The sequence below is a fragment of the Lithobates pipiens genome, unplaced genomic scaffold (assembly GCF_037356315.1).
Source record: "Lithobates pipiens isolate NorthernLeopardFrog02 unplaced genomic scaffold, aLitPip1_a1.2 Scaffold_8, whole genome shotgun sequence".
In the NCBI taxonomy this organism is placed as follows: Eukaryota; Metazoa; Chordata; class Amphibia; order Anura; family Ranidae; genus Lithobates; species Lithobates pipiens.
The window spans coordinates 640,568,210-640,582,474 of record NW_027507903.1 but is presented as its reverse complement, the minus strand read 5'-3'; the positions used below and the strand labels follow the sequence as shown (position 1 = coordinate 640,582,474).

General features: G+C 45.1%; 1 protein-coding gene across 1 annotated transcript in view; it reads right to left on the bottom strand.

Moving 5' to 3' along the window:
- Positions 1 to 10,990: 10,990 nt before the first annotated feature.
- TSC22D4 (TSC22 domain family member 4) overlaps positions 10,991 to 14,265 on the bottom strand; it is a 44,517-nt gene continuing 41,242 nt past the window's right edge. Inside the window, exon 5 of the mRNA XM_077470907.1 lies at positions 10,991 to 13,582. Coding sequence (XP_077327033.1) covers positions 13,394 to 13,582 — 189 coding nt within the window. The 3' untranslated portion in view covers positions 10,991 to 13,393. The remainder of the gene's footprint in view (positions 13,583 to 14,265) is intronic.

Genomic DNA, 14,265 nt, shown 5'->3' with positions numbered 1-14,265 from the left:
TTTAATTACAATTTTTGATGCAATGCTTTGCAGCAGGGCTTATTTCTGCACTACAACTAGAGTATATGAGAGAGGTTGCAGTGTCGTGGCACCAGCACCAGTGCCTAAGGCCCAATTTTTTTGTTTAACAGGGGCATGTAATTACAATTCTTGATATAATATTTCACAGCAGGGCCCGTTCCTGTGCCTACCGAGAGTAACTGTGAGGACTTATAGTGTTGTGACACCAGAACCAGCACCACAACCACCAAAGGCCCAATTTTTCTACCACTGTTCAACAATGGCATGTACTTACAATTCTTGATATAATCGTTCACAGCAGGGCGCTCCAGCGCCCGCCCAAGAGTCACTTTGAGGGCTTACAATGTTGTGGCAACACCAACACCTTGTTCCGCCATTTCTGCAGAGCATATAGGGCAGGCCCCTACTTTCAAACATCCAACCTACAAACATCTCCTACTTGCAAACGGAAGGAGACAACAGCAAGTGAGATGAAAAAAGATGTACAACAAAACAAATTATACAGGGGTGATAACCCTTCCCTATGTTTTCCAAAAAGCTTAAAAATAGTTTTTTTGACTAGAGCTACACTTTAAAAATGTACCAGTTGAAAATTACAAACAGATTCAACTTAACACAACAAACCTACAGAGTCCCTGTCTTGTTTGCACCGCCTGTATACTGCTGTTCTGAGTATATAGGGCCTGGGGGCCCCACGTCTTTCCTTTTTTTAATATGGGTACGGGGTTCCCCTTAATATCCGTACAAGACCCAAAGGGGCTGGTAATGGGCAGGGGGGGCTACCCATGCCATTTTTCTCAATTATTTTCATCCATATTACTGGAACCAGATAATACATTAAAACCCCATGCAGTTTTAAATGACTTTTTTTCCGTTAAATGTCATTTTGTGCAGGGACTGTTCTAAACACGGGAAACACGTGGCACTTTACAAGCATACTACAGACACCCCCCAGGCACAATATTTAAAGAAATATTTCACTTTTTTTTTTTCACTTTAATCGTCATTAAAATCAGTGCTCCCGCCAAAGACATTGTAGACAAGTGTCATTTCTTCAGTGTTGTCACATGAAAAGATAGAAGGAAATATTTACAAAAATGTGAGGGATGTACTCACTTTTGTGAGATACTGTATATATATATATATATATATAAAATGTTTTTTTTTTTTTTTCACTTGTTTTTGTGGCATCTTGAAGTCCATGTGAAAGAGGCATTAGTGTGTTTTCATTCTTCAAATTGTGCAAAATAGCGGAAAAAGAAAAACCCGCTGTCCTTTAGGTTATTGCGTGTATATAAGAAAGCCATAGGGAGAACTTTGTGTGGGTAGTAGAAAAATAGTTTATTCATCAGTACAGTTACATTCATAAAAAAACATTCATTTGTAGGAACGACCATCATTGTGAATAGCGCAGGATGTACCCAGAGGTATAGGCCCCCGATCCCCACACCTGGAGAAAGATATATGGACAAAGGATGCTTAATATGGTAAGTCACTTTAATACAGAGTACAGTCTGAGGGCCCCACGTTGTAAGAGATCCATTAGAGCTTTGAAGAGGATTTAAAGGTAAACTCCAGGCAAAAAAAATAAAAATTTTAAATATATTCTTCAATTTCCACAACGATATAAAACGACTTTTTTGACTTGAGGGTGATAGGATTCTTTAATACAGAGTATGTTTGATGTTTTAATACAGCTACGGCGGTGCAGTAGCACTGTAGCTTGTTCAAAAACAGTGACAAACTAAAGTTCGTAACTAACCCGCGGAAGGCTGTGACGTGATCGCAGGCCGCCAAACCAATCAGCAAGGAATTTTGTATAATTTACATTTGCCAACATCCCCTGCCTCTTCATTGGCTGTGGGGTAAGGGTGCTGGCTAATGTCAATAATCTAAATATGTATGTATGTATATATATATATATATATATATATATATATATATATATATATATATATATATATATATATATATATATATATATTGTGTGGTTGGTGGGGCAGGTGGCCTACTGTCTGTAACTGATGGGGCTGGTGGCCTGCTTTCTGTAACTGACTGGGCTGGTGGCCTGCTTTCTGTAACTGACTGAGCTGGTGGCCTGCTTTCTGTAACTGACTGGGCTGATTGCCTGCTTTCTGCAACCAATGGGGCTGGTGGTCTGCTTTCTGCAACTGACTGGGCTGGTAGCCTGCTTTCCGCAACTGGGCTAATGGCTTGCTTTTCGCAACTGGTGAGCTGGTGGTCTGCTTTCCGCAACTGATGGGCTAGTGCTCTGCTTTCCATAACTGGTGGACTGGTGGCCTGCTTTCTGCAACTGATGAGCTGGTGGTCTGCTTTCCGTAACTGATGGGCTGGTGGCCTGCTTTCTGCAATTAACTGGGCTGGTGGCCTGCTTTCTGCAACTGACTGGGCTGGTGGCATGCTATCCACAACTGATGAGCTGGTGGTCTACTTTCCACAAAGGATGAGCTAGTGGTCTGCTTTTCATAACTAATGGGCTGGTGGCCTGCTTTCTGCAACTGACTGGGTTGGTGGCCTGCCTTCCACAACTGACTGGGCCGGTGGCCTGCTTTCTGCAACTGACTGGGCTGGTAGCCTGCTTTCTGCAACCGATGAGTTGGTGGCCTGCTTTCTGCACCTGACTGGGCTGGTGGTCTGCCTTCTGCAACCGATGGGGCTGGTGGCCTGCTTTCTGAGGGCATGCTTAGTGGCTGTAAAAAAAAAAAAACAGCAGAACACCGAGAGAAGATCCACAATCTACCTTATTCTCCCATTGGCACATGTGCGCTGCAGCAGAACCTGATTGGCTCCTAGTCCTGAGTCTCAAATCAGGGGATTGCAGGAGGCTAATAGACAAATTTCACTTAGCGCCAGTTCAGTTTTAAGTGAGGAAAGCCCATTGACGGGTAAGACTGTCAATATATTGAACATTTTGTAAGATTGAAACCCAGCTCTACAACTTTTACCTCCTCCCTTCTGGCAATCGTAGCCCTTTTCTCTCTTCTGGGAGTGTATAACTACTGTCTGTGCAGGCCCAGCTCCTCTGTCCCTCCCTTTACCTCACCGCATAGATTGTATGTAGCTAATATGAGAGGAGTGATGGAGAATACTATAGAATGACACTTGTGTGAAGGGTCTGAGTCTGCTGGCATCACATCTTAAAAAAAAAAAGAAGGGGGTGGGGCATATTTTCACCGGGATTTCCATCCAAGGCTATTAACAACATGGTAAAAACCTAAAAGACATTCGGGAGTGTAAGCAAGGACATAATTGTCCTTTTATTAATAAGCCTAGTGTACCCTTATCCTTGTTCTGTTAACGTGTTCCCCCTAAAACTCGGCATCTATTATGCGCTAGTAAGCTAAAAGTATTGAGTTCTAGTGGGGCAGCGGAAAAACTGCGGCAGTGTCTGGCAGGCGGGACAGTTAACCTCTTCACTCCTGCATTGAATAGTTGATTAGGTACAGTGTTAATACATTAATCATAGTCAACCATTGCATCAAAGAGCACCTGTGTCATAGTAGCAAACATAATGCTGCGTGGGAAGAGTTATGCCGTGTACGCCCGGTCGGACTTTCTGGCAGAAAAAGTCTGGCGGAATCATTTCATCGGTTATTCCAATCGTGTGTGGGCTTCATTAGACGCTTTTTTCAAAAATTCAGATGGACCTTGAAATAGAACATTATTCCAACGGAATCAATTCCTATCGGGAAAACCGTTTGTCTGTATGCTGTTCCAACGGATCAGAAACGACGCAAGGGCAGCTGTTGGCTGCTGGCTATTGAACTTCCTTCAATAGTCCCGTCGTACGTCGCCGCGTTCTGAACGATCGGACTTTGGTGTGACAAGTCCGTTTCAGCGGAATTCCATCGGAAAAACAGTCAGAGTTTATTCTGATGGAAAAACCGGTCGTGTGTAGGCGGCATTAGACTCTAAAATGGCTTCTTCCAGAGATAAAGCTTTTTCTGTATCTTGGGAGTGAGATGTGTAACGGCACCCATACGCCTGTGTAACTCCATTTTGTTTAAACTACGTGGCCAAACATTGGTGGGAACCTGAGCATCACACCTACATGGATTTGTTGGACAGCCAATTCCAAAATGATGGACATTCATATGGAGTTGGCTATAACAGCCTCCACTCTTCTGCCAAGGTTATCCACTAGATTTCGAAGGTATGTCTGTGGGAATTTGTTCCCAATTCAGCCATACGGGTATTTCAGAGGTCAAGTAGTGATGTTAGATGAGAAGACCTGGCTCACAATCAGCATTCCAAAGGTGTTCAAGTAGGGTAGAGGTCGGGGGCATTCCCCAAATGTTGACATACAGTCATATGAGCATTTGCGAGGTCAAGTGGTGATGTTGGATTAGGCGACCTGGCTCACAATCGGCATTCCAAAGGTGTTCAAGTAGGGTTGAGGTCGGGGGTTTTCTCAGGCCACTCAAGTTCCTCCACACCAAACTTATCAAACCATGTCTTTACGGAGCTGGCTCTAGTCTTCTGGGAAGGCGTTCCCAGATGTTGCGATATCAAGCCGCGCTGTGAACTAAAGGAATGACAAATAAAATGCTCTGACCTTATATAAATAAAACGAATCAAATAGTGACTGGTTGATAGTCCATTCAGATTGTAAATCGATCTCCTCCGTGCAGATATCACACCCACAACACCCGAGAATAGTGACAAAAGGAAAAGGGGCTGCCTTCCACCTCCGCACAAACCGCCTCTTACCGTATCATATGGATCTCTTAATTATAGGAGATCGTATGCGCCTATGGCTTAATGCCCAGCCAGGGCCTTTCATTGTTCGCAGTCAGGATCCAAAGCACCTTTGCAGGAGTATGTGGCTCAGTCAGGAGATTTATAGCAGAGGTTACCTGGAAAAGAATAACAAAAGGGCTTCCATAGCGTAAAAACCAGAGACATTTATTTAAAAGGTAAAAAGTATTGCACTTACATTAGTGTAAAAAGAGCAGAGTACTTACATGTATCGCGGTGACGTCAGCACGTTGCTCCTCCCACTTAGGAGGAGCGGCGTTGGGAGGAGCTACGTGCTGAGGTCACCGCGATACACGGAAGCCCCGAAACTCGCAGAGAGCCGGCCGGCGTAAGTCTTTACTCTCTGCACATGATGTTTTTACACTAATGTGAGTGCCATGCATTTTACCTTTTAAATAAATGTCTATGGTTTTTACGCCATGGAAGCACTTTTATAAAAAAAATTCCGGGTAACATCTGCTACAAATCTCCTGACTGAGCCACATACTCCTGCAAAGGCGCTGGGATCCTGGCTGCGAACAATTAAAGGCCCTGGCTGGGCATTAAGCCATAGGCTCATACGATCTCCTGTAATTAATGCCCCGTACATGCGATCGGACTTTCCGACAACAAAACCGTGGAAAAAGAACAGAGGAACTCTGGATAGCCGCACTCCGGATCAGATAAAGTGAATTGTGCCTTTATTGTTTCCACTAAAAAACCTTCACATCATACAAGTCACAACAGCAAAGGGAAAAAGAATATAGAACAAAAAATGTTGACGCGTTTCACGCTAAAATTAGCGCTTACTCATAGCTTGAGTAAAACCGTGGATTTTTGTTTCGAAGGATGTTGGCTCCAACATGTCTTGCATACACACGGTCACACAAAAACGTTGGCCAACAATTACGAACGTAGTGACGTACAAGATGTACGTGATCTCTCCATTAGGAATGCTAGTTATATCTCCGGCTCGTACTTGATTCCGAGCATGCGAGGACTTCTGTCCGACGGACTTGTGTACACACGATCGGAAAGGTCGACAACAAACATTTGTTGGCGGAAAATTTGAGAACTTGCTAGCCAACATTTGTTGGCGGAAAGTCCGGCAACAAATCGATGGAGCGTAATACACCCGGTCGGACTTTCAGCCAACAAGCTCACATCCAACATTTGTTGTCGGAAAATCCGATCTGGTAAGCGACGGTTTGTGTTTAGGTGGAAGGCAGCCCCTTTTCCTTTTGTCACTACTCTCGGGTGTTGTGGGTGTGATATCTACACGGAGGAGATCGATTTAGAATCTGAATGGACTATCAATCATTCGCTATTTGATTAGTCATACTGTTTATTTCACGGTTTTATTTATATAAGGTCACAGCATTTTATTTGTCATTTCTTAAGTTCACAGGGCGGCTTGATATTGGAAAATTGTTTATTGATGTGTGAATCTTGCAGCAAATTCGCAGCTGTTTACATTTATTATTCTGGTTTTCAATCATTTATTTGGTGTCACCACATTTTGGGGATAGCGTAGTAATTATAAATAATACCTATAGTTCCCAGATGTCGGACTGTGACTGGGGGAATTTGTGCACAATCGGTCATGAGAGCATTTGTGAGGTCAAGTGGTGACGTTAGATGAGAAAACCCGGCTTACAATGGACATTCCAAGGGTGTTCAGTTGGGTTTAGTTCAGGGCTCGGTGCAAGCCACTCGAGGTCTTCCACACCAAGCTCATCAAACCATGTCTTTATGGAGCTGGCTTCACTGATCTGGGAAGGCATTCTACAAAATTTTAGACTGTGTCTGTGGGAATTTGTGCACATTCAGCCAAAAGGGTATTTGTGAGGTCAAGTGGTGAGGTTGGAGGAGAAGACCTGGCTCAGCATTCCAAAGACGTTCAATAGGGTTGAAGTCTGGACTTTGTGCAAGCCACTTGAGTTCCTCCAAACCAAACCCACCAAAACCATGTCATTATGCAACTGGCTTCACTCATCTGGGAAGGTTTTCCACAAAATTTTGGACTATGTCTGTTGAAAAATGTGTACATTCAGCCAAAAGGGTATTTGTGAGGTCAAGTGGTGAGGTTGGATGCAACTGGCTCCACTCATCTGGGAAGGTTTTCCACAAAATTTTGGACTATGTTGAAAATTGTGTACATTCAGCCAAAAGGGTATTTGAGAGGTCTTGTGGTGAGGTTGGATGAAAAGACCTGGCTCAGCATTCCAAAGATGTTCAGTAGGGTTGAAGTCTGGGCTTTGTGCAAGCCACTCGAGTTCCTCCAAACCAAACCCACCAAAACCATGTCATTATGCAACTGGCTCCACTCATCTGGGAAGGTTTTCCACAAAATTTTGGACTATGTCTGTTCAAAATTGTGTACATTCAGCCAAAAGAGTATTTGTGAGGTCACGTGGTGAGGTTGGATGAGAAGACCTGGCTCAGCATTCCAAAGATGTTCAGTAGGATTGAAGTCTGGACTTTGTGCAAGCCACTCGAGTTCCTCCAAACCAAACCCACCAAACCACGTCATTATGCAACTGGCTCCACTCATCTGGGAAGGTTTTCCACAAACTCTTGGACTATGTCTGTTGAAAATTGTGTACATTAAGCCAAAAGGGTATTTGTGAGGTCAGGTACTGAAGTTGGATGAGAAGACCTGGTTCACCAACAGCATTCCAATTTATCCCGAAGGTGTTAGGTAGTGCTGAGGTCAGGGCTTTATGCAAGCCACCCGAGTTCCTCCACACCAAACTCATCAAACCATGTTTATGGATCCTTCACCAAACTGTTACCACAAGGTTGGAAGTGTACAATTATCCAAATTGTCTTTGCATTCTGTAGCATTTAATGCCGCGTACACACCACCGGACTTTCCGGCAGACTAGGTCCGGCGGACCGGAATCCGTCGGACAATTCGATCGTGTGTGGGCTCCAGTGGACTTTTTCTCCCCAAAAGTCAGACAGACCTAGAAATAAAACATGTTTCAAATCTGTCCGATGGACTCTGCTTTCTAGCGTGCAATCCGTTCGTCTGTGTGCTAGTCCGACGGACCAAATACCATGCAAGGACAGCTATTGGCTACTGGCTATTGAACTTCCTTGTTTAGTCCCGTTTACGTCATCACGTTCAAAACGAACGGACTTTCCGGCAGACTTGGTCCGGTGGACCGGAATCCGTCGGACAATTCGATCATGTATGGGCTCCAGCTGACTTTTTTTCCCCCAAAAATAAATAAAACATGTTTCAAATCTATCCGACGGATTCAAGTCCGACGGACTAAAAATCGGGAAAACCGTTCGTCTGTGTGCTGGTCCGAAGAACCAAAAACTACGCAAGGGCAGCTATTGGCTACTGGCTATTGAACTTCCTTGTTTAGTCCCGTTTACGTCATCACGTTCAAAACGAACGGACTTATGAACCGACTTAGCCAGGTTGTGTGTGTCCAATTCTGTTCGTTCAGAAAGTTTGTCGGACCCCCGCCTGAAGTCCGGAAGACCGTTGGACCTAGTCCATCGAAAAGTCCAGTCGTGTGTACCCAGCATAACAGTACCCTTCACTGGAAACACCTGAACTCCAATCGTTTTGAAGGTGTCCATATATTTTGGCAATATTGTAGGTGTAATGGTCTGGTGTCCATGATTTAGTCTTCATATGGCTGCCATGTAAACAAATCAGTAGGCCTTGGACTGAACGTGTCATGAGAAAATAGTGACAAACTAACATTACTAGGTAATAGTAGCCTCCATAAGGTACATCTGCTTGGTAAAGATATTCCAGTAGACCCTGAAGAGTCTTCGTACCCATTGCTCAATATACACCAGAGCTCAGACATAATCTGGTGGCCCACAGTGCAATTTGGCATCTTTTATTTTGTCACTGAAATACCTACATTGTTCTTCAGTACTCAAGGACCTATGAGACCCAAGTGAGCTCTCACTTGTCACAAAGTGCCACATTTTCCCATGACAGGTTCATTGTAGAGCTCAACTCCATTCACAATTAACTTAGCTAAAGCGGTTCTGCATTCTGCTCCCATAAAAGCAACCCTTGTTCTACTGGCTTTATTCTACAGTCGGCAAATCCAAACTTTCCAAACCAAGGGCCAGTTTACCATCCTTCAGGCTGGGTTCACACTATTGCGAATTGGATGTGGATTACCCCGCATCCAATTTGCATAGCAGGAGAATTGTCACCGGCTCTCTATGGAGCCAGTTCACACATCTCTGCAGTGGCTCTGGTGCGAATGGCACGGGAGTCCTGTGCGTCTTTTGGTCCATTTCAGGTCCCAATTCAGGCCGAAATGAGACCTAAAACGGTGAATGGAGACACGTCGGACTCCTGCTGTGACTCCTGCTGCGTTCTCAAGTGTAAACCCAGCCTCAGACTTTAGGCAGCGACACTGTGGCTAGTGGGACTAAACATTGCCAAATCTTTAGTGGAAGGAACAATGCCCCATCATTGGTGTCAGTGGGAGGAATAGTGCCACAATGTTGGTGTCAGTGGCAGAAATTATGGCCCCTATTTCAGAGGAATAATGCGCCATCGTTGGTTTCTGTGGGAGGAATGGTGTCCCATTATTGGTGTCAGTGGGAGGAATAGTGCCCTATCATTGGTGTCAGTGGGATGAATAGTGCCCCATCATTGGTGTAAGTGGGAGGAATAGTGCCCCCTCATTGGTGTCAATGGGAGGAATAGTGCCCCATCATTGGTGTCAGTGGGAGGAATAGTGCCCCATCATTGTTACATAGTTACATAGTTAGTAAGGTTGAATAAAGACATCAGTCCATCCAGTTCAACCTGAGTGAGTGTCTATAATTGTCCCTATCCCTGTACATTGCACACTCACAGTTGTTAGTGGGAGGAAAAGTGCCCCGTCATTGGTGTAAGTGGGAGGAATAGTGTCCCACTGTTGGTGTCAGTAGGCACAATAGTGCCTCTTCATTGGTATCAGTGGGAGGAATAGTGTCCTATCATTGGTATCAGTGGGAGGAAAAGTGTCCCATCATTGGTATCAGTGGGAGGAATAGTGTCCTATCATTGGTATCAGTGGGAGGAATAGTGTACCATCATCGGTATCAGTAGGAGGAATAGTGCTCCATTGTTGGTGTCAGTGGCAAGAATTATGCCCCCATTCTTGGTCAGTAGGAGGAATAGTGCCCCAAGGGCCAGATAAATGCAAGCAAAGGGCCACATCTGACCCCTGGGCTGCAGTTTGGAGACCACTGATTTACATGATTGGTGTCAGTGGAAGGAATAGTGCCCTGTCATTGGTGTCAGTGGGAGGAATAGTGCATCATTATTGGTGTCATTGGGATGAATAGTGCCCCATCATTGGTGTCAGTGGGATGAATAGTGCTCTATCATTGGTGTAAGTGGGAGGAATAGTGCCAAATCATTGGCGTCAGTGGGAAGAATAGTGCCCCATCATTGGTGTCAGTGGGATGAATAGTGCCCTATCATTGGTGTAAGTGGGAGGAAAAGTGCCCCATCATTGGTGTCAGTGGGAGGAATAGTACCTCATCATTGGTGTAAGTGGGAGGAATAGTGCCCCATTATTGGTGTCAGTGGGAGGAATAGTGCCCCATCATTGGTATCAGTAGGAGAAATCGTTCTCCATTGTTGGCGTCAGTGGCAAGAATTATGCCCCCATTGTTTGTGGCAGTAAGAGGAATAGCGCCCCAAAGGTTAGATGAAGGCAAGCAAAGGGTCCCCAAGCCGCAGCTTGGATACCACTGATTTTCATGATTGGTGAAGCTCCTGCTGTGCTTCCGATTTGGATGTTAGCCCTGCAGGTCTCATAGACCCCCAGCACCATTAGCTGTTTCTGCACCCCATCTGCTTTTGGCCATTCCCAGATTGAAGCCCAGGGCTGTGTGTTTTGTAAATGGCCAGGAATATAGTGATGCGGAAACCCAACCCGTAGCAATGGGGTCTATGAGACCTGCAACACTTACATCAAAGTGGGCATGAGGTACAGCGGGAGCTCTACTAATCCCGGCATGTAAATAAGCAGATTTGTCAATTGTAGAATAAAGGCAGCAGAATGTGGGGTTGGGGGAGCTGGTTTTGTGGCAACGTAACGTAAACCTGCTTTATTGTACCTGGAGGTGGGCTTTATGTGTACAGGTGAAAGGACTTACTGGAATAAAGACTAAAAGTGTATCTAAAGCCAATTTTCTTTAGAAAAGAGAAGAGGTAAAACCAGTGTTGTTGTTTTTTTGGCCATCTGTGTCTCATTAGGGAGACTTCCCTTTAACGTCCCGTCTTGTAGATACCACAAGTGAGAGGAAATCTCTCCAAACTCGAGGAAGTCCGCTCAGAACAGGTAATATTAGGAAAAAGATGACCATTTTTGTCATTTTTAATCCTAGTGACAATGGTGGTCGCTATGATTTCTCACCAGTATCCAAAACTTAAAAAGAAGATTGGGCTTCATGGACACTTCAGCATCAACCTTCCAAAATACTTTTTCGGTCCTGGTGACATTGGTCACCAAAGACAAATGGTTAAAAATCTCCTAACCCTTCACCGGTATCCAAGACCTTTTGTTATTAGAGCAACGGGATCTGTAGTTGCCTCTGCTGTCCTCCCCCATTATCCAGAGCTACAGATGGGACTTCACAGTAGACCCACCAACCAGCAAAGACAAGGCATTTTCTGGGTTCTGCTGAAAATGATAAGAACGCAGCCTGTTGGTTTTTGCCGTACTGGCAGCTACGGTTTAGCAGGAGAAAAAAAGAAAAAAACGTCATCCAGACATAACAACAGAGGAGGTCATTCATTAGATCTGGATGATATCATCTGCTAGAGACAAGGGAACAGAACAGTCTGGAACATAAACCCGACATCTGACATGCTGGTTCATTAGAATACAAAGCAAGAGAAGGGCGCACAGACCTAGCGCACTAAAAGACAATAATGTATAAAAGCAGGACACGGGTCACAAAACGTGAACCTGAGGCAGTGCATCTAAGGCCCAATGGGGCCAAAGCTGCAACCCACCCACCGAGGCTGATAGTGGCCATCCATGGGAATCACGAGGTGCCCCTGGTCACTTAGGAGGCACCTTAGAAGGAGAACGCACTACTTTGGGGTGGGTTGGGACTCTCCTTTTCTTGCTTTTATTGATTACCCCCTTCCTGCCCCTTAACTGGGTGTTAATACCGGGAGATGGAGGTGGCGACCCAATCACTGGCTCTCACAGCAGGTACAAGATCAAGAGCGTGGCCGCTGGCTCTCAATCACCAACACCGAGACTGAGAGCCATCAGTCACTGTGTTAAGAGTGCGCAGTTAGCCCAATGGATGCATATGTGTGGCGTTGGTTGGAGAAGGTTAGTTAAATCGCCTTTTTAATGCAACCTTCTCTTGCAATCTTATCATGTCTACAGGGATGGGACACTCTTGACCACAAGGAGCAGCAGGACCAACTGCTACCATGTTCCCTCAAGTTTGAACAGACTGAGGATTTTTTAAATAGACTTCTGAGATAGACCGCTCTTTGTTTCTGGTTATACACAGCAAGGTGCTCCTGTGCCTAATTTATTCTTTCTTTCCTGTGCTTGTTACACCTACATCCCTTAGTTGAACCCTTCCATCACATAATGGAAAATGGTCCTTACTTTTCGAAGACACCTTGTTTAACAAAAAAAAAAAAAAAAAAGAAGGGGCCTTCCTGCTCCTAACATGACTTGGTGGACTGACGTTTGGCTGGTTCGGCTTCATAGAGAGCCATGTCAGGGTCGTCCCGCAATACAAAATTTCACCAGCAGATGGGCGATACAAATGACAGATGTCCAAAGAACACTTAAGAAACGATTATTATTAATTCAGAGAGCTATTTGTCCTGTGACACTACATGTACATTTGTTCTGTGCGAATGGGGGCAATTGGTTTTGGGATAAAACAGAATGGTTTGGGAAAGTATCACGTAATGCCACTAGATGGAGCTGGTGGCCTTATGTGGTACTTTCCCAAACCACGTTGATTTTTTTTATGAATGAATAACATTCAAACTAGTTAAAAAATAATCTAATAACATTCTATTTTTGTGCCCCTTCGAACAGAATGAATGTACTGTACATGCAATTTTCCAAGAAGAACAGCTCTGTTAATTTCTTATAAATAGACCCTTTAAGAACAAAAATGGACTGCTGGGACCCCCTCCTTTTAAAATAAATCCTCTGATTCAACTGAATTTGTTTGACACCGAGTAGGTCAATATAGTCGAGTGAATATTTTTTTTTTGGAGGTGGGGGTTTCTCGTCTCTACCATTAAGGCACCAACAGGCTGCAAATCCCTTTCCAATAGCCAACTCATTGATACAAGGTGATTAGTACACTGATACTGCCAGCATTTAAGTAAATAAAGTCTAGTCACTTATTGAAAAATTCATTACACCCAATGGCAACCCCCCCCCCCCCCCCTCCAAGAGACCCTAGAGACCCACACTGAAGGGGGGGGGGGGCACTTGGAGGGGTCTTTGCCCGGTATGCATTGCTCTCCTCCATAGTTATTTGCTGGAGTAGAAAATACTTTTCCGTCCTGCTATCTTCTACCTCTGACATGATCAGAAAATCAACGGGAGGCCACCAATCGCTTCCATTGTGTTCACACTCCTTTCCTAATAGCCGTCATCCGGGCGTTGAGTTCCGACAGCTGCTGCGGAGTAGCCAGCGTCCTCAAAAGTGTATTTTCATGTTCCAAATGACTGTTCCGTTCCGAAAGGTCCTTAATTTGTTCCTTTAAAGCCTCTACTTCCTCGCGTACTGCAAACAGAAGGTGAGTTTTCACCAGGTCCTGAGAGAAAGAACAGTCAATTAATTTGTAATGTAATGGTAGATAGATAAGGCGTGGGATGGAGGTGAGGTGACCGCGCTGTGTGAGGGGTCAGTACAGGAATATACGGGACAGGATGGAGGTGTGGTGACCACATTGTGTGAGGGGTCAGTACAGGATAGAGGTGAGGTGGCCACGCTGTGTGAGGGGTCAGTAGAGGAATATACAGGACAGGATGGAGATGAGGTGACCACGCTGTGTGAGGGGTCAGTACAGGAATATACAGGACAGGATGGAGGTGAGATGACCACATTGTGTGAGGGGTCAGTACAGGATGGAGGTGTGATGACCACGTTGTGTGAGGGGTCAGTACAGGAATATACAGGACAGGATAGAGGTGAGGTGACCACGCTGTGTGAGGGGTTAGGACAGGATGGAGTGGAGGTGACCGCGCTGTGTGAGGGGTCAGTACAGGAATATACAGGACAGGATGGAGGTGTGATGACCGCGCTGTGTGAGGGGTCAGTACAGGAATATACAGGACAGGATGGAGGTGAGGTGACCACGCTGTGTGAGGGGTCAGGACAGGAATATACAGGACAGGATGGAGGTGTGATGACCACGCTGTGTGAGGGGTCAGTAGAGGAATATACAGGACAGGATGGAGATGAGGTGACCACGCTGTGTGAGGGGTCAGGACAGGA